Source organism: Myotis nattereri, assembly GCF_964212035.1.
Source record: "Myotis nattereri genome assembly, chromosome: 5".
Classification (NCBI taxonomy): Eukaryota; Metazoa; Chordata; class Mammalia; order Chiroptera; family Vespertilionidae; genus Myotis; species Myotis nattereri.
Window position 1 is genome coordinate 82115490 of NC_138080.1, and position 20075 is coordinate 82135564.

Consider the following 20075-nt stretch of genomic DNA (forward strand, 5'->3'; position numbering starts at 1 on the left):
AAGCGGTGCGCCGGCTGTTACTCCTGCCGGTTGACGGGCTTGGGCACGCTGGGCAACTGCGAGGCGGCTCGGAACCCCCGGTGCATGGATCACACGTGCGAGGAGAGGGCCACGGAGGCTAGGAGCGACGAGGAGGACTCCGACTCCACGGAAGCCCCGGCCCGGACCCGGGACACCCCTGAAGACATCGTTTTGGAAGCGCCGGCCAGTGGGCTGGCGTTCCACCCGTCCCGCGACCTCCTGGCAGCGGGGGACGTGGACGGGGACGTGTTTGTGTAAGTGCGCGCCCGGGCCGGGGCGTGGTGGGCTCGGGGGCTGGCAGCTCCCCTGGAATGGAGCTGGCGGAGAGAAGAGAGTGCAGGGAGAGAAAGTTTGCAGGACTCACCTGGTCTGATTCGTTCATTAACATTCGGTTTAAACAAGTTAGCACACAAATCTCTGAAAAGAACTGAAAGGAAGGTGAAATGGCTGTAATGTCGTGACGGAGCCCAGAGACAGTAAGTAGCAGGATAAGAAGGCTTTCAGGACAGATTATTATACTGAGCCTGAAAGAAGCTCAACAGGGTCCCCTTCTTGTGCTTCTTGCTTTAATTGCTCTTTTGAAAACACAAATCTTTAAATAGTTTACCTTTGCTTTTAGGATTAAGTCTAAACTGATTGACCCTCTGGCCCTTGCTTTCCATGCTCATTCATGCTTACCTTTATAATGTATCTTGAAGCCTCAGCTCCTTTCCCCTCACTTGTACCTCCTAACCTCTTAGTTCTCAGCATGTCTTCACTCTTTCCCCATGCCCCTGACTAAATCAGATTACTTGTTAGGTGCTACCTTGGCACCAGATGTCTTTTCCTCATAAATTTCATAATGGTTTGTAGTCAAACATAAGTTTGTATACTTATTTGAATGCTTGTCTCATTTACTTAAAAATGTGTCTGTTAAGCAGCTTTTTCATGCTAGGCACTGGGATAGAGCAGACTTAGCAGACCCAGTTCTGCCCACCTGGAACTCACTGGCAATGAAGCACTTAATTCACTCGGCTGCTGAGGATCTGCTGGGGATCTGCACTGGGGCTGCTCTCTGCACGGGTGCTTGCCTTGCTGCGTTTACAGGCTGGTGCTTCTCTGTTCCACCTGCATTTTGATCCTGGCTCTTTTTCAGTATGCAGTCACAATGTGCCAGAATTAATTTTGGATCTCTAGCTCCTACAGAACTGGAGGGCAAGATCCCTGTTTTACTGATTTTTACATTTCCAACTTCTGGGGCTGCCCTTCAGTTATTAATTTAACGAATATTTCTGGGCCTTCACAGTGGTCCGTACCTAATCTTTCCCCAGGCTGGGGCTTGCAAGGATGATTTAAGAAGGGTGGGGTGACATCACAAAGTTGCAAGCAAATATCTATCAAATGAGAAAAAGATTTCCAAATATTTGAAGCTCACTGAAAATGGAAAAAATGGGATGGTAAGCTGTTACGGCCAAAGGTGATCCTGAGTGGGGGGTGGGGGTGGAAGGATTGAGAAGACAAGAGAATGAAAGCTGGGTATCGGTGGGACGCTGCCTCCCTGATGAGGAGACAGCGCCAGCGCCCACAATCCGTGTCTTTATTTTATAGCCGATGCCACGAGGCAAAGTAGGGGCGTGATCAAGTTGTCTACAGCATTCTCGTGTTTTAACCTTACTCAACTACATGCACCTGAACTCTTATCACAAGGCACGTGGGGCTACGTGTTTGGACCATAGGTTCAAGCTCCCAACCACAGCCGTTGGCTATGATTGTGCTGGGAGGGCCCTGCCCGCCAGCTGGGACTTGCACGTGGCAATGAGAGGACCCTGTCCTTTCATTAGTCCGAGGCTTGAACCTGGCCAAAACACAGTAGCTGCGCCCCACAGTAAGCTCCTTGGGCTTAGGGGTGTACTAGCAGGAACTCCTAGGTAGGTGGAAGGTTGACTAGTTGGTACACCCCAGGCCGGGTCTGGGGTCATTCACTCTCCATCTCTCTCCAGCTTTTCTTACTCCTGTCAAGAGGGAGAAACCAAAGAGCTCTGGTCCTCAGGTCATCATCTCAAGTCCTGCCGTGCCGTGGCCTTCTCTGAAGATGGGCAGAGTGAGTATTGGGGAAGGCAGCCAGCAGTGTGATGGTGGGAGGGGAGCAGTGAGCAGCACCATGACCTGCGCACCTTTCCCCCCAGAACTTGTTACTGTCTCCAAGGACAAAGCCATCCACGTTCTAGATGTGGAGCAGGGCCGACTGGAAAGACGCATTTCCAAGGCTCACGGGTAAGAGAAGCCGAATGTGTTGGGCGAGGGCAAGGACTTGCAGCTCCCTCTGGGGACAGAGATGCTCTAAGAACAACTGCATCCACGTCTCTAGGGCCCCTATCAACAGTCTGCTGCTAGTGGATATGAATGTTCTGGCCACGGGGGATGACACAGGTGGCATCCGGCTCTGGGACCAGCGGAAGGAAGGCCCCTTGATGGATATGCGGCAACATGAGGAGTACATTGCTGACATGGCTCTGGACCCAGCCAAGAAGCTGCTGCTGACAGCCAGGTACATCCTCAAAGCTGCCTTCCCTGTGCTAAATGTCTCCCTCAGTGGGAGCCTCTGGCCAAGCCTGCTGCTCTGCTTTCTCTGTAGTGGAGACGGCTGCCTTGGTGTCTTCAATATTAAGCGACGCCGGTTTGAGCTGCTTTCAGAACCTCAGTCTGGAGACCTGACCTCTGTCACAATCATGAAAGTACGGCTGGGTACGGTGGGATGGGGGTGTGCTAGGGACTTGGTCTGACAGAGCTCTACAAACGTTTTATCCTATTTCCCTGCAGTGTGGGAGGAAGGTGGCCTGTGGCTCCAGTGAAGGTACCATCTACCTCTTCAATTGGGACGGCTTTGGGGCCACAAGTGACCGCTTTGCCCTGAGAGCCGAGTCCATTGACTGCATGGTTCCAGTCACTGACAGTCTGCTGTGCACTGGGTCGACCGATGGAGTCATCAGGTGAGAAGCTGGGCGCTTAGGGGCACAGGAAGGGTAGGCGCCCAACCAGCCAGTACCCAACACTCTTTTCTCTCTGTCCAGGGCTGTGAACATCCTGCCGAACCGAGTGGTGGGCAGTGTGGGCCAGCATGCCGGGGAGCCTGTGGAGGAGCTGGCCCTCTCCCACTGCGGCCGCTTCCTGGCCAGCAGTGGCCATGACCAGTGCCTCAAATTCTGGGACATGGCCCAATTGCGGGCTGTGGTGGTGGATGATTACCGTCGGCGCAAAAAAAAGGGAGGGCCACTTCGGGCGCTGAGTAGCAAGGCTTGGAGCACTGATGACTTCTTTGCAGGACTGAGGGAAGAGGAAGAGGAGAAGGAGGAAGAGGAGAGGGAGGATGACAGTGACTGAGGGGATGAGTTGAATCTCAAGGCAGGTTCTCACTGGGCAAGAGTCTTGCTTCCTGGGCTGGATCCCCAGAGGCTATGAATTTATCATACCCTCTTGTACAGCATAAGGAGATGGGCAAATAGAGGCTCAGGACTGTGGGGAAGTAGAGCTGCTCACTCTACTCCACAGCTGGGACAAGATAGCACGGACACAGGTGTACACCAACCAGGGGTTTAATATAAATACAACCAGCATAGATAAACAAACCAACAGTACACATACACCACAATACCAAGTGGTGGGGACAAAAGGCAGGTTTCTGACCCTTTGGCTCTGGCTCAGCCATCCCCCAAATAAAAACAAAGACAAATCAAGAAAATAAGTGAAGATTCATGCTAAGCTATGGGAGGAGACAGAGTGTGTATGTCACACAGAGAAAGGCCAAGGGATACTCTGGGCTGGGAGAGAGGGCAAGGTCCCTCACCACAACTTAGCCAAATCTGAGCTGTCTCCAAGTGCACTGGGGCTGTGCCCCAGCGGGGAGGCTGTGTCAGGCCTAGGGCAGGGCCCATGCTCCTCCCTTTTTGGGGATCAGATGATGGCTGCCCAGACCTGCTGGGTTGGGGACTGACACAGGCTCTGCCGACTTGTTCAGGCTGCCTGTAGAGGATGGGGTTACTGCTTAACCATGGCACCTGCCTCAGCTCCAGCAGACAGGACGCTGGCCCCAGACTCGCTCACTGCCCCAGCGCATGAAAGGAGGCTGGCCCCAGACACACTCAGTGCCTCCAGCAGCCGTGCCGACACAGCATCCTTGGCCACCTCATGCCCATCCTGCCCTTCCACGGTTAGCACAACCCAGATGAGGCCACTGAAGGGCACTGGATGCCCAGGGATCACCACCTGGTACCAGAAGTGGTGCCAGCCAGCAGGGCCTGTGCCCAAGCACTTGGTGAGGAACACTGGGCTACCCAGCTTCATCCGTTGGCACAGCAGCTGCAAGGCAGTTCGAGCCCCTTGGGACGCTAGCTTGTCCCTAGTGAGGGCCAAGCCGCTGCCTTCTGGCTGTAGGCACCTCAGCGAGGGCCCCACAAGCTGCTGGCGGAGTCGGTGCTTCACATCTGGCTTGAGCCACTCCACAGCCACCTGCTCTCCACAGAGGCGTGACTGCCCTGTAGGAAAAAGGCAGAGACAAGGACAGGTCTTAGCCCTGCACCCAAGCCCCCAGTCCCTGCGAGTCCTTAGGAGTCAAGTCACACAATTACCAGGTGATGTGACCTCTGGCAAAATAACAAGTCTTCATTGTGTTTGTAAAAAGGGTGCAGTAACAGCTACCTTCTAAATTTTCTTGGAGGAGTACTGATTGGATGCTGGCTTAATCTACTGCAAGACCATAAAACTACCAACCTTTACTGTGAATACTTGCCAAGAATCAAGGAATGTGCTAAGCATCCAGCTTAATTCTCACAACAGACAACAGTCTCAGTTGGACTGCCTCGGGCAAGTCCCTTTCTCTTAAAACAATCTCTAAAGAGGGAGATCCTTGTATATTTTTCATTGGAATGTTGAGGGTTAAGTTAGGAGATAACATGGGAAGTATTAAGTTTAGGTAAGTGGTAGTAGCACTGGAAATTTGAAAAGCCGAGTTCAAATAAAGTTGCAAATTCGGGCATTCTTGACCTTAAGATCTTTCTACTTTACCCGCCCTACTGACGTGTGGAGGTAAAGTTCCTGGCAGAATACTGTGGCTCCAACTAGCGGCCCCCAGCAGCCTCCGCCCCTACCTTCCATCAGGGCCTTTTTGGCCATGGCCGCTGCACGGTGCGAGCTGAACTTGAGCAGTGCCATCTGCGTGAGCGCCAGTCCGGGGCTGGGCAGCAGCAGCGCCTCCTGAAGGCCCGGCCCCAGCGGCTGCAGCGCGAGCAGCAGCGCGCGGCGGGTCAGAGCCGGCGGCAGCCCGTCCACGCTCAGCTCGCACTTCTCGGTGCTGAGGCACACGAGCAGCGGGCAGGAGGGCCGCAGAGGGTGGTTGTGCAGCGTGGCGATGGCGGCCTGGGCCCCGCGCCGCGAGCTGTAGCGGGCGTAGGCAAAGCCCCGGTTCAGGCCGCTGAAAGTCATCATCAGGCGGAACTCGTAGAGGCGGCCCGCGCGCTGGAACAGCGGGATCAGCTGGTGCTCGTACACGTCCTGGGGCAGCCTACCGATAAACACCTCGGACCCGGGCGGCGGCGGGCTGCCCACCCAGCCTGGGGGGAGGGGTGGGGGAGGCACCGTCATCCATCGGGAGGTTCCGGGTTTGGGCCCAGGAATCCGGCGCGGGTGGGACCGTGTGAGCACGCATCTGTGAAATGGGTACAACACCCGTACCCCGAGTCGTTGGCATAAGTGGGCAATTGAATTAAAATGGGGCTGGCACAGAGTAAGTACACCTTAAAGCTGGCTCCTTCGAGGGGGTGGGCGGGTGGGGCACGTTGCTGGGGGAGGGGTTAACGGGGAGTTCGGGGTGTCTGACTGTGGAGACCCGGAGTGGGCGCCTCCCCCAAGGGGCTCGTCGAGGCCAGCGCAGCACCCCGGCAGGCGTCGGGCCGGACTAGTGTACCTGGGGGCGGCCCGCCATACTTCCTCTGCCCGTTCACTTGCACCAGGCGGATGCCCGTCTCCCTGACCCACGCCTCCAGCGCCGCCTTGTTCTCTGGATTCACCCTCTCACACCACAGCTGCTGGGGAAAGGGCAGGTCGGAATGGCGGATGGCCGCGCCCGCGCCCGCCCCCGCCCCGCCTGTTGTGCTGGGGCCCCAGGGCCCCCACTCCCTGCGCAGGTGGTGCTCGTTCACTCCTCGTTGGCAAACGCTTACCTCGTACTCCCGCTTGGACTGCATGGCTCTGGCGCGGGTCTGGCGTTGGTCCCTTTTATAACCTCCTCCCTATCGGCCTCTGGAAGCTTCCCTACCCCTCCACCTCCCAAGCTCGCATTGGCTCTGAGCACGACCCCGCCCCCCACGGGGGGTGGGAGTATCCGCCGCACGTGCGCCGCGACCCTCAGGTGAAAGCTAGAAACCCGAGCGGCTGAGTTTGTAGGCCGACTGGGCTCCTGAGAAGTGGCTGGCACACCACGGAGGGAAGAAGGACGCAGGGGGCACCCTTCACCCCGGGCAAGAGCCTGCTGTCAGTCTTGCTCCCCATTTCCCACCGCTAAAGCGGTCAGACTGACAGGGCAGGAAGGGGCTAGCTAGGCTATAGCGACACAGACGGGCTGCAGTGGTTGAGATATTTTATTGCACCTTTGGTGACGGGTTGTGGGGAGCAGTGCCTCCTCCTGGTGGAGGGCCCTGCAGAGGGGGCCATCTCAGGCGCGGTCCTTGTAGCCTAGGGGCCAGACTGGATTGAGCCCCCAGGGCTTCCTATGGAAAATGGCACATAAAATTACCTGTGATTATCAATAAAATAATAATAAAAATAAAAAGTCTCTGTTTTGACTACTCTTCCGGTTTCCCACTGGAAGTGTGCGAAGAGGCTGAAGTATATATGCAGAGTTTTGTCTTAGCCTTAAACAGTGCCCGTCCACTTTCCTCTGATAGTTTGCTCAATTCAGCAGATGCAAAGGGGCGGGCTTGTTCTCCTTTTGATTTCCTTCACAAGGTCTTCTCTTCGGACATCCACCTGGCCAGGATGGGGGAAGAAAGTGGTATGAGCAGCTTCCACTCCACTGCTCCCTGAGTGCCCACTCCTCCCTCTGGTCATCAGGTTTGGCTCAGCTGAGAGCAGGAACCCAGAACATTCAGGGTGGACAGTGCTTCTTAGGGGAGCCAGAGACACAGGGTGTTTGTGGGCATGGAGTCTTACCCTACCAGGATCCTAATAACAGGCCCTTACATCCTTTACAGGTGTGTACTTGTAAGAACACCAGGCTTTTGCTTGGGTCTTGAATGGGCATTGGCCTGCTGAATGGCAGACAGGCCCTGTCCCTCAGCCTTCCTGCCTACCTACTTACCTCTTCTCTGCTGGCCACTGAACGGAGCTTGACGACCCCATCCTTGAGCTCCTGCTCACCGATGATGGCCACCAGTGGGATGCCTGCCTCCTCACAGTACTGCAGCTGGTTCAGTAACTTTGGGTTTTTCTTGTAAAGCAGCTCAGCCTGCAGGGGACCCGGGCAGAAGATGAAGGCTGACTACTGCATTCCTCAGGATCAACCTCCTGGGGCCCAACCTGTCACCTAGCTCGGAGTTCCGCCCCAAGAAATCGCAGGATAGCAGGGTGAGCTTGTGTTTAGTCTGAGCCCAGCATTCCCGTTTGCTGCCACCCGGGGGCTTGCCTCCTGTACCTTGATCCCAGCATCCCACAGCTCTGAGACGAGCTTCAGCCTCTCCTCCAGCAGCTTCTTCTGTGCGGATGCCACAAGCACCTGTGTCTCTGTAGTCCGTACTTTCTCCTCCAATGCCTGGGGAAGGTGCAGATAAAAGTCAGAGAGCTGGGCTACCCTTCGTAACACCGTCAAAGAGCGAAGAGAGCAGGCCCTTGTCAGGATCCTGAGACCAAGCCCAACTCAGCCAGCTCCAACAGGGCAGGGGCCCAGTCTTCTCATCCAGCAACTGGGCATAAGGTAGCTCTTAGATGATATAAGAAGTAAATTGGCCCTAACCGGTTTGGCTCAGTGGATAGAGCGTTGGCCTGTGGACTGAAGGGTCCCAGGTTCAATTCCGGTCAAGGGCATGTATCTTGGTTGCAGGCACATCCCCAGTAGGGGGTGTGCAGGAGGCAGCTGGTTTCTCTCTCATCAATGTTTCTAACTCTCTATCCCTCTTCCTTCCTCTCTGTAAAAAATCAAAATATATTAAAAAAAACAAAAAAGAAGTAAATTGACTGAGCCCAGCCAGTCTGGCTCAGTGGTTGAGTGCTGACCTATGAACCAGGGGATCACAGTTCAATTCCCAGTCAGGGCACATGCCTGGGTTTCGAGCAGGAGACAGCCAATCAATAATTTTCTCTCTGATATTTCTATCTCTCCCTCCCTCTCCCTTTCTCTCTGACATAAATAAAAATATATTAAAGAAGCCAAAACCGGTTTGGCTCAGTGGATAGAGCGTCAGCCTGCGGACTGAAAGGTCCCGGGTTCGATTCCGGTCAAGGGCATGTACCTTGGTTGGGGGCACATCCCCAGTGGAGATGTGCAGGAGGCGGCTGATCGATGTTTCTCTCTCATCGATGTTTCTAACTCTCTCTCTCTCTCCCTTCCTCTCTGTAAAAAATCAATAAAATATATTAAAAAAAATATATATATATATTAAAGAAAAAAAATAAACTGACTAGCTTGTACATCTGACGTGCCAGAATAAATTACCTAGGGTGAGGGCAAAGGTAGCTTATTTATAGAAACTTCTAGCTTATTTCCATCTACCTTAAGGGCCCACAAGAACAGTAACACAGAAGTGATACTGTGAGCCCATCAGGCAATCCAATCAGCCCTAGCAGTTCTAGTTCCCACTTACTATCTGCCAGTTGAGAGGGTACAGCCCATCGGGTACAACCCAAGGTGTGTGTGGATGGGGGAAGGGAGGATGCTGCTGCCGCCCCTTGTCTTTTTCTGGAAAACTATTTGCATAGTTCCTACAACGTAAGATGCCTGTTGGAACAGTGACCTTAATTGGGAAACATGGGTGGTTTCCACCTAGAGAAAAGGATGGAGTAGTGGGAAGGTTACTGCCAGAGCTTTCTCCAGGGGATGAAATGCAACCAGCCAGTTAAGAGCAGCAGCAACAAAGGTGCACTTGAGGCCATGAGGGGTTTCCCTGGTGGTACTCCTGGTGCTAGAGTCAGGACAGCCATCTTAGGATCTCAGGGCCTCAGACACACGCTCCCCGCTGAGACTATCACAGCATGGTTAGGAGCAAGACTTTACAGTTAGACTGCCTGGATTCAAATGGACTCTGTCACTTAAAAGATTCATGACTTTGGGGTATTTCATCGAAAATCTTTAGTTCTCTAAAGATAGTAAAAGTAGCTACTTTCAGAAGGCTGTTGTAAAAATTTTACCAGCCTAGATTCCTGACAGCTCTGAGGAAAGAAGGGACCCAGAACAAGATATTTTGTGAAAAAAGAATGATCAGAAATCCATAAAGCTGTCCTAGAATGGGGTGGGAGTCTGTGTAGTAGTGTCCATCTTTTCTCCATTTCTCTGCAAAGATGCTCCTTGCCCAAAGTGACCCCCCGGGGATAGCCCAGTTGCCACTGCCTGCCCAGATTGTCTTCTACTCACCTCTAGCCTCTGCTCCACGATGGAAAAGATCCGCTCCACACCAATGCTGAGCCCCACACACGGCACCTTGCGCCCTTTGGGGTCAAACATGCCCACCAGCCCATCATAGCGGCCTCCAGCAGCCACACTGCCCACGCCCAGGGGCTCTTCCCCTGCCTGGGCTGCGGTCTGCAGTAGTACCGCCTCGTAGATCACTCCAGTATAGTAGTCCAGCCCACGAGCAAGGCTCAGGTCGAAGGAGATCTGTGGGGACAAGAGCATGTCAGTACCAGATGAGGATCAAGGACCTGAAGCCCCAGAGCACAGCGAGGGCTCCCATCCCCAACCTGACTCACCTTGTCAGCAATGCCAAACAGGGTCAAGTACTCAAACAGCAGCTTCAGGTCTCCCAGGCCCTCCAAGGCCTGCTTGTTTTGAGACAGTTTAGGATCCTGGAGCAGCTGTTCCACCAGGGATACCCCACCTGGGGAGACAGATTTGCAAGCAAGAATGACTCATCAGAAGAAAGAAGTAGGGGCTGTATCTTTTTGCCTGGGTTGTACATGTATGTGTGCTCCCCCCACTCCCCACCCACTTCCCACTTCTCTCTCTCTCTCCCATTCTCTCTGTCTCTCTCCCCTACATATACACACACGGAGAGAAGAGTTTCAGCTTTAGGATTTAGGGCAGTGGGATGGCTGATGGGGAGGCAGGGTTCATTCCTCACCATGCTGCTGGACATAGTCCCCAATGCGGTCAGCCACCTCGGGTGCGAGGCCCTTCTCTCCCACCATCTCGTTCTTTACTTCCTCCCAGGGCACCTGGGCAGACAGATAGCAGTCAGGGACCCTTGGGCACCTTCCCCACAGAACAAGTATGGGCCCTCCTCTGGGGCAGTCTTGGAGTAGAAGCTGCCCTTCAACCTACATCCTAAGGCTAATTTTTCCCTGGTGGGCACAGAGGCAGCCCCCTCCCACCCCCCGCCCCCACCCCCCCTTGTTTTCCATTTGTCAAGGCAGGGTGGGATCTGGGAATAAAGGAGTCAGATGTTTGGGTCATTACCTTGTCCAGCTTGTCCACTGACGAGCAGATGGTACGGAACTTGCTATCAGGAACCCCACAGATCGCAAACATCCCATCTAGGATGCGCCGATCATTCACCTGCAGGGACCCAAAGCATCTCTTTACATGACCCTCCATAGCTTTGGTCCCTTAGGCTACTGGTCCCTCTGCACAAAGACCTTCTCCTGTGAGAGGCCAGGCCCAACTTTGCCCTCCCAGCCTTGTTCAGCTCTGACCTTGACCAGGAAGTCACCTATCTGAAGTGAATTCAGGATCTCACACATGATCTTCAGGCACTCTGCATCAGGGATCATGGGGTCAAATTGCCCAGCAATGTCGAAATCCTGCAGGGAGAGAGGTAGAGGTCCTCGGGGGTTTTTCAGAGGGGATCCTTGGGAGCTCTGCTCTTGCTCTCTCTGAAAGGCCAGTTTGCATAGACCACTTTTTTTCATTCTCTATCATTAGCCCAGAGGAAAACCCCAGCATTCTTGGGCCTCTCACTACTACTGGTTTCCTTTCCATCTATTGGACTAGTATTCATCATCTCATTCATCTACTTCTGCTATTTCCTCCTACCACTGGAGGGCAACTATACAGCCTTAGTCCTAGTTACGTTCTCTATTTATTCAGAAGCTCTGCCCACCAGTCTGGATTATTTCACACCTCAAATCCAATTTGCTCATCCTTTACTCTGATCCTATCACTGTGGTTTAATATGAAGAGCACTGGACCAAGAGTTCTAGTGCTGACTTTGCCTTTCTTATCCCTATGATCTCTTCATTCTGCTGAGAATCAACTTTACCCATATATAAAATGGGGAGAATAACCCCTGTTCTCCCTCCCCTTTGTGAAATCTATAGGAAAATACCAAAGAAACCTAAAGGTTAGCCTTATCTGGGGCACCCTGTTTGCTCAGGACACCATGAGTGCTCAGCAGATTCCACTGGCTTGAGGGAGGGCCAAGTTAGCCACATACTCACACACTGGTAGAATTCCCGATATCGGCCACGGGTCATGGCTGGGTTATCCCGCCGATACACTTTTGCTATGTGGTAGCGTTTAATGTTGGTCAGTTTATTCATTGCCAAATATCGAGCAAAAGGAACCTGATAATAAGGGTTAAGGAGAAAGCCCCTCCTAGCACAGTCTGGAAGTTGATTATCATCACCAACAGAAGCAAGGGTCTAGCCCCTCCCTGCGCAGGTAAAGCCAACACCCGTAAGATTAATAGCATTTCTGAACATTAAAAAAGAAACAACAACTTTGTGAACATAGGGGCAGCTGACGTCTCAAAAAAGATTAAGGCTCCGTTCACTTTGGTAGTGTTTCCACCATGGGCTATGCTGAGCACAGCAGGGGCTGGATACGTGGGTCAGGGAGCAGAAAAAGGGCCCCACGTGGGATCTCTGGGCAGATGATTTTCTGGCCTAGCTTGGAGATAAAGGAAATGCTACTGGTCAGTTAAGAACTTTGTCCACTGGACAGGGAAGGAGAGAGGTATTCTGGAACCAAGGCATTGCCAGTAGAGTTAAAACTGGGCCCTGACATAAAGCTGAGGCCTCACTCAGATTTCAGAAAACTTCTAAGGCTATGCTCTGTTTAGCCAAAGTCCTGCTCCTGGTTTAGAGAAATGATTCCCCTGATTGCCAAAGGCGTCATATTTGATCCCACTCATGTCTGGCTGTCCCCAAACCTGAGCTAGAAATAGCCCCAGCCCAGTGAAGGCCAATCAACCCAAAGTGTCAAGAGCTCACACGTAGAAAGATACAGTGAGGTCATAGCGAAGGGACAGCAGCTCCCCACCCTGGTCTTTCAGGTCATAGATAAGCTTCGAGTCTTCCCCATACTTTCCAGTCAGTGTTTCCTGAAGAAAACATAAAGAAATGTGGTCACAATGATAAGTAAAATTTAAAAGAAGCTTTGAAAACGAAAATTCACTTGTCTATATTTCCTCTTCCCTCTATCCCAATGGCTTATGTATTTAATTTAGTTATAATCAAAAGGAGCCCTAGCCAGTTTGGTTCAGTGGGTAGAGTCCAGGGGTTCTCAAACTACGGCCCACAGGCCACATGCAAATACAAATACTGTATTTGTTTCTGTTTTGTTTTTTTACTTCAAAATAAGATATGTGCAGTGTGCATAGGAATTTGTTCATAGTTTTTTTTTAAACTATAGTCCGGCCCTCCAACGGTCTGAGGGACAGTGAACTGGCCCCCTGTTTAAAAAGTCTGAGGACCCCTGGATAGAGCGTCAGCCTGCAGACTGAAGGGTCCCGGGTTCGATTCCAGGTCAAGGGCACGCACCTTGATTGCAGGGTACCTGGTCCAGGCTCGTGCAGGAGGCAACCAATTGATGTGTTTCTCTCACATCGATATTTCTCTCTGTCTTTCCCTCTCTCTCTAAAAATCAATGGAAAAATATCCTTGGGTGAGGATTAAGAAAAAAAGGAAACAACGTTTTGTCTTCTGCTTATCACTATTTCCATTTTGTGACAACTGAAATTTTATTTTTAAAAGCTGCATAATATTTCAGTGAGAAGCAGCTCTGTATTCCTTCCTAGGATTACACTGTTAGGTGTTTAGGTTATTCCAGTTCTTTAATAAGTTCTATAACATTTAAATAAATATATTTGGGAACACATATTTTTTTCTGAGGGTAAACTAGGGGTGGGTTATTAGATCAACAATCATTAATGTTTTTATGACACCTGAGATTTCAACAATGTCAAAAGCAGTCCTTGCCCTGTAATCTGTTCAATAACTTATTTCACCTTCTAGTTGCCAAAGTTTAAAAAGCTTGAAAAGTCCGTGTTGTAGAAGCAGAAAAACTCGCACATTGGTTGGTCTTATAGGCTGAACTGTGTCCTCCACAACATTCATATTTTAAAGTCCTATCCCCTAGTAACCTCAGAATGTGACTGTATTTGGAGACAGGATCTTTAAAGAGGTAATTACGCTAAAATGAAGTCATTAGGGTGGGCCCTAATTCAATATAACCGGTGTCCTTACAAAAAGAGGAAATGCGGACACAGAGGGACGATGCTGTGAAGATACAGGGAAAAGACACCATCCACAAGCCATGGAGAGTCTGCGAACAGATCCTCCTCTCACGGCTTCAGAAGGAAACAACATCTCATACTTTTAGCTCCAGACAATAAATTTATGTTTTTTAAGCTACCGAGAGTATGATACTTTGTTATGGCAACCCTAGAAAATGAATACAGTTGGTAAAAATATAAATGAGTACAATCGTTCTGCTCAGCATTCCATTTCTATAAATTTAGCCTGCAGATAAATGCCCACCACACATGTCTGTTCTTGAATAAGACAAAGGCAGTCCATGTCCTCATGGGTCTTCTATTTAAGTGAGAAAAAACCAGCAATACACTATTGCAAGAAAACAGATAATTTCAGATAGTGATACCTGCTCTAAAGAAAACCAAACAGGTTGCTGTGATAGATAAGGGCTACTTTAGGCAGGGTAGTTGTAGAGAATTACTGGACGAATGGCATTTTAAGCTGCAATCTGAAAAGAAAATCTGCAATTTCTAATTTCTTTAACACATCAATATCTCAGTATTTTTTTAAAATTGATTTGATATATATATATGTATAAATATATATATATATATTTGTTTTTCCAGTTATTTATGCATTCATTGACTGATTCTTTTATGTGCCTGCAACCTTGGTGTATCAGAATGATGCTCTAATCAACTGAGCTACCTGGTCAGGGCTTGCCATCTCTAATTTTTAAAAAAATATTTATATATATATGTATATTTTATTGATTTCAGAGAGGAAGGGAGAGGGAAAGAGAGATAGAAACATCAATGATGAGAGAGAATCATTGATTGGCTGCCTCCTGCATGCCCCCTATTGTGGACAGAGCTCGCAAACCCAGCACGTGCCCTTGACTGGAATCAAACCAGGGACCCTTCAGTCCACAGGCCGACACTCTATCCACTGAGCCAAACCAGCTAGGGCTAGAAGGGTTCTCTTTTGAAAGCCGCTGGCCAAAACCAGGTAAATAAAAAGCAGGACCTCTTCCTCTAAGCCAGCCCCATCCCCTTTCTCACTGGAGAAAATACTGGTCTTTGTCCACAACAGGAGAGAGACCTTTGGGCCTCACTCTCTTGTAATCCTCTTGTTCACATACCCATTCTCCCACCATGCAATTTCTTACTCTTCTCTTACCTTTAGTTCAAACACGGGTGTATCAATTACTTCTGCACCATGGCGTTTGAAGCAGCTGATGATTATATCAAACACCTTCTCCCGAACTGCCATCTGCCGGGGATTGTAGTCTCTTGTGCCCTTGACGTCAAAATCAGCCGAAGAACCAGGATGGGATTTAAAAAACACACAAACAAAAACAATAAGATCTATAAATATAAAAGCATGACCTCAGCAATGACAAATGCAAATTTCGATTTTCCTACAGGCCACGGAGTTGTAAAACAAGTACAACAATTCCCTATTAATCACCACACCTATTTGCTATCACCCTTCCAAGTTCCATTTCCTTTTAAGCTTGGTTCTATTTCCTAGGATTCTTAGGACTCTATTCTCTGAGTTTTCTTAAAAACTCTTTTTCTGGGATAACACATTTCCTGCCTCATAGGAAGCACCTACCTGCTGACAGGCATGTGGCCAACGCAAACTGGCTTAACTGGCTGAACTCCCAATTTTACAAGTAACATCCTTTCCCAACATAACTTAAAACAATCCTAATGAATATTATTTGTTCTCTAATTTGTTCATTTAAAAAAAAACGTTTTTATGTCAGGGCCCAGTTTGAACTCTACTGGCAATGCCTTGGTTCCAGAAACCTCTCCCCTTCCCTGTCCAGTGGACAAAGTTCTTAACTGACCAGTAGCATTTCCTTTATCTCCAAGCTAGGGCAGAAAATCATCTGCCCAGCGATCCCATGCGGGGGCCCTTTTTCTGCTCCCTGACCCACGTACCCAGCCCCTAAAAAAAAAGTTTTTATTGATTTCAGAGAGAAGAAGGGAGGAGAGAGAGGTAAAAACATCGATGAGAGAAAATCATTGATCAATTGATCGGCTGCCTCCTGCACACTCCTTCCTCCTCCTCTCCACTCTCTACAAAAATCAATGGAAAAAATATCCTTGGGTGAGGATTAAAAAAAAAGGCAAATTTTATGTTATGTATATTTTACTAGAATTTAAAAAATATCTATTACTCTATCTTTTACTTTGAATGGATCTTTTATCCATGCATGATTTTATGACATCACACATTGGTTATTGGAAAATATTGGTTAATTGATACCGGTTATACAGATCTTCCAAATATTGGTACACTCACTTCCTTATATAATATCAGAAAACCAGATTTGTTAATATTACCATAGATCTTAGCAGGAAAGTCTTTTTTTTTTTGGTAAGTATGCTTTATTGATTTTTTTACAGAGAGGAAGGGAGAGGGATAGAGTTAGAAACATCGGTGAGAGAGAAGCATTGATCAGCTGCCTCCTGCACACCCCCTACTGGGAATGTGCCTGCAACCAAGGTACATGCCCCTGACTGGAATTGAACCTGGGAACCCTCAGTCCGCAGGCCAACGCTCTATCCACTGAGCCAAACTGGTTAGGGCAGCAGGAAGGTCTTTAAGTACTGGGAAGCTGTCAAGCTCAAGGTAGAAAACAGAACTTTTCTAAAATCCTAACTTTCACCTGATCACTTAAATTTTATCACTGGCAACAAATATTGTGAAATGTTTTCCTTGAAGTGACAAGGCTCACTTGGTTCATTTTTCTGAAAATGTCTTCTAAACCCTCAATCTTTAAAGTAATAGTTCATGTTTCAGTTTTTCTTTCAAATAAAAATGGTGTCCTGTGAAAAAAGTAGCTAGTTCAGCTTACAACTCACCTAATGGCACAAGTGTTTTTTGTTTTGGAAGAAGTGCTTTATGTGGACTTCCCATTTCATCACAGAATATTTTAAAACGTACTCAAGCCCTGTGTTTCAGTGGTTAGAGCACCGGCCCACACACCGAAAGGTCACGGGTTCAATTCCCAGTCAAGGGCACGTACCTAGATTGCAGGTTGCATCTCCAGCTCCAGTTGAAGTGTGTGCAGGAGGCAACTAATCGATGTGTCTCTCTCACATTGTTGTTTTTTTTCTTTCTCTCTGTCCTCCCCCGCCCCCCGCCCCCACCGCCATTCCACTCTCTAAAAATCAGTGGGAAAATATTCTCAAGGAGGATTAACAAAACAAAAAAAGTGTACTCACGGGCTGAGATTCAAAAGAATTAATAATTTTTACTGTTTTGTCAAGGATGTTAAGTGAAACTGATTTTTTTTTTTACTATGAGAGTATTAAAGTAAAAACAAAATGACTATCAGTACAATTTAGTGCCAGTATTTTGATTTGTGCTTAGACACCATGAGCAGTTCTACTCACCAGTGCTTTTGCACCGTCATTGCAAATGAAGTAAAAAATGGCAAATAACATTATGAAAATAATTTTGACCAGAAAGAGCCCTTGCAAAAGCACTGTCCCCATGATACTGAGTTTTCTGTTATTAATATGAATCACATGTCAAGAAATGTGTTTCAACAAATTAAACTGGATATTAACTCTCCAGTATAATTTCATTCTCTTTTAACATTATATTATGGAAAACTTCAAACTAAATTATAGAGAATAGACTACCATGTATCTATTACCCAGCTTCAACTACCATCAATATCTGTTACTCTTTTTAAAAAAAAGTATATTTCTTTATTGATTTCAGAGAGAAAGGGAGGAGGGAGAGAGAGAAACATCAATGATGAGAGAGAATCATTGATCGGCTGCCTCCTGCACACACCCCACTGGGGATTGAGCCCACAACCCAGGCATGTGCCCTTGGCCGGAATCGAACCTGGGACCCTTCTGTCCGCAGACCAATGCTCTATCCACTGAACCAAGCTGGCTAGGGCAACATCTGTTATTCTTATTTCACCTAAGCCCCAACCCTTTTTCCCCCTCTGGGATATTTTAAAGTAAATCCTCTGACATCAATCTTATCATTTCACCCACAAATATTTCAGTATGATTCTCTAACACATAAAGAATAAAAAAAACTGCCCTGGCCAGTGTGGCTCAGTTAGTTGAGCAGTGTCCCTTGCACCAAAAGGTCACTCACTGGTTGATCCTTGGTTAGGCCTGGGTTTCTGGCTGGATACCCAACCGAGGGCATGCAGGAGGCAGACGATTAATGTTTCTTTCTCTCTCTCCCTCTCCTTTCCTCTGTCTAAAAAATCAATTTAAAAAAAATCCCAAACATTACAATACCTTCAATACACCCAAAATATCTAACACCAACCCTTTAATATTATCTTAATGCCCAATCCCTGTTTAATTTTCCCCGACTGCCTCAGTATCTTTTTATGGTTGGCTTGTTTGAATCAGATTTTAAATGAAATCTATGCATTGTATTTGGTTGAAATGGCTCATGTCTATTTAATCTACAACAGTTTCCTTTTTTTAAAAAAAAATACATTTTTATTGCTTTTTAGAGAGAGAGGAAGGGAGAGGGATAGAGAGATAGAAACATCGATGACAAAAAAGCATCATCAATCCTACTGGGGACTGAGTAGCAACTCGGGCATGTTTCCTGACCGGGAATTGAACCAGCAACCTCTTGGCTCCTGGGCCCACACCCAGCCGCTGGGCCACACCAGCTGGGCGCCTTCCCTTTTGAAAAATATGTCATTTATTTTTGAGGAAACTGAGTCCTTTCGTCCTAAGGAACTGTTCACATTCTAGATTTAGTTACCAATATACTCAATGTGTCATTTAACATATTCGACCATCTCCCATATTTCCTGTAAACGGGTAGTTAGGTCTGAAGACCTGATTAGATTCAGGTTCAATTTTTCTTGGCAAGAAAACTTCATAGGTGGTGCCGTGTACTTCGTATTGCATCACGTAAGGAAGATGTCTCACTGTCCTACTTTTAGTGACGTTAGGATTAATCATTGCATTTAAGTGAGGCCAGTTTGATCTTTCATAAATTCCCCATTTATCCTTTCACCTAAGAGTTTGAATGACTATTGATGACCGCTGCCTTGAGATTTTACACTGTCTCCTTAACCTTTGAAATGAGGAATAGCTCAATGAATTTAGGAATGCAAAGAATTAACCTTAAAAGGGGACACCTCAACATAAGGAAGACAGATCATCTCCCCTCTCCTTTGGAGTTCAATTTCACATACATTCATTGAAGACCTATTTAGTTCCACGTGACCTTGTCTTAGCCTCTCATTGTAGATAAACTATGTGAATAACTAAAAGTCAGCAATAAATGCAACAACAGAGATAAATGTAAAGTGCAAGGGAACCCAGATGAAGGGGTAAATAGTTCTCTTTATAGAAGTTTCAGAAAGTGGCATCTGCACTGGAATCCTGGAAGCTGAGCTGGGAACCTCCAACCTCATCTGACTCTCTTCTGGTTTGGGTCTAGTCATACAGGTCTCTTCCAGTCTTGGAAACTACCAAGGTTCCTTCTTGCTTCAGGGTCTCCATACGCTCCCTGGGCCTATTTTCCTCATACTCTTCCCCTGGGTATCTCCCACTCATCTGTTAGGTCAGTTAGGATATCACTTCAGTGATGCTTTCTCAGTCTCCCCAGTTCTCCCATATTTTTCTTAGAGCATCCTTATTATTTTTTTAAAAATATATTTTATTGATTTTTTACAGAGAGGAAGGGAGAGAGATAGAGAGTTAGAAACATCGATGAGAGAGAAACATCGATCAGCTGCCTCCTGCACATCTCCTACTGGGGATATGCCCGCAACCCAGGTACATGCCTTTGACTGGAATCGAACCTGGGACCTTTCAGTCCACAGGCCGACGCTCCATCCACTGAGCCAAACCGGTTTCGGCGAGCATCCTTATTATTTATGTCGTTTATCACAATGTGTAATGATATTCCCATGTTTGGGATTATCTGCACTAATTCTATTTCCTTCACTAGAATGTAAGCTCCATAAGGGCAAGCTATATTGTTCACCCATTGGTTTGTACAGCGCTTGGCATGTAGTTAACACTCAAGTATTTACTGAATGAAAGAAGGGGTAGCAGTAACAGACAGACTCCCCTTAGCTCCTGGCTGGCTTAGTTTCTGGCATCACTTTGGCATCCCAGGATGACTCAGGTAGAGTCCAATCCAGCCTGGCACCGGCATTTCAGATAATTCTCAGTGACCTGGTTCAGGGAATCGGGCATATACGTCCTTGTGAGTGTAATTAGGGACCCTCTCATAGGCTCCCTAAAGGAATGACACTTACCTTGGGGGTTTTGAGCACAAACTTGTGTTTCCCTTCATCAGGGCCCAGCTGTGCCTTCAGTTTCAGTAGTTTTGCCACTTCCTCCTCGATCTGTGGAGAAAAAGTAGGCGCTGGGCTG

At 48.3% G+C, this 20075-nt stretch overlaps 3 protein-coding genes across 7 annotated transcripts in view; 1 reads left to right on the forward strand and 2 right to left on the reverse strand.

The window, feature by feature from the left end:
* WDR55 (WD repeat domain 55) lies at nucleotides 1–5031 on the forward strand. Its single transcript, XM_081092148.1, has 7 exons — nucleotides 1–275; nucleotides 2001–2101; nucleotides 2187–2274; nucleotides 2369–2548; nucleotides 2636–2735; nucleotides 2821–2990; nucleotides 3072–5031. Exons 1-7 carry the CDS (start codon nucleotides 85–87, stop codon nucleotides 3379–3381), a joined length of 1140 nt encoding a protein of 379 aa, XP_080948274.1. The 5' UTR covers nucleotides 1–84; the 3' UTR covers nucleotides 3382–5031.
* DND1 (DND microRNA-mediated repression inhibitor 1) lies at nucleotides 3579–6621 on the reverse strand. Its single transcript, XM_081092147.1, has 3 exons — nucleotides 5960–6621; nucleotides 5145–5606; nucleotides 3579–4532 (listed from the first exon to the last, which is right to left on the reverse strand). Exons 1-3 carry the CDS (start codon nucleotides 6237–6239, stop codon nucleotides 4036–4038), a joined length of 1239 nt encoding a protein of 412 aa, XP_080948273.1. The 5' UTR covers nucleotides 6240–6621; the 3' UTR covers nucleotides 3579–4035.
* Nucleotides 6615–20075, reverse strand: part of HARS1 (histidyl-tRNA synthetase 1) — a 14398-nt gene continuing 937 nt past the window's right edge. Inside the window, exons 2-14 of one of the 5 annotated variants that reach the window (XM_081092142.1) lie at nucleotides 19958–20047; nucleotides 14854–14973; nucleotides 12426–12521; nucleotides 11638–11763; nucleotides 10894–11001; nucleotides 10658–10756; nucleotides 10323–10416; nucleotides 9952–10079; nucleotides 9617–9859; nucleotides 7685–7801; nucleotides 7352–7498; nucleotides 6926–7020; nucleotides 6615–6757 (exon numbers count right to left, since the gene is read on the reverse strand). In XM_081092142.1, the coding sequence (XP_080948268.1) occupies nucleotides 6949–7020; nucleotides 7352–7498; nucleotides 7685–7801; nucleotides 9617–9859; nucleotides 9952–10079; nucleotides 10323–10416; nucleotides 10658–10756; nucleotides 10894–11001; nucleotides 11638–11763; nucleotides 12426–12521; nucleotides 14854–14973; nucleotides 19958–20047 (1440 nt within the window). In that variant the 3' untranslated portion in view covers nucleotides 6615–6757; nucleotides 6926–6948. Of the gene's footprint in view, nucleotides 7021–7347; nucleotides 7499–7684; nucleotides 7802–9616; nucleotides 9860–9951; nucleotides 10080–10322; nucleotides 10417–10657; nucleotides 10757–10893; nucleotides 11002–11637; nucleotides 11764–12425; nucleotides 12522–14853; nucleotides 14974–19957; nucleotides 20048–20075 lie in introns of all 5 variants that reach the window. The other 4 variants (XM_081092144.1, XM_081092141.1, XM_081092145.1 and 1 more) reach the window with 4 other exon arrangements.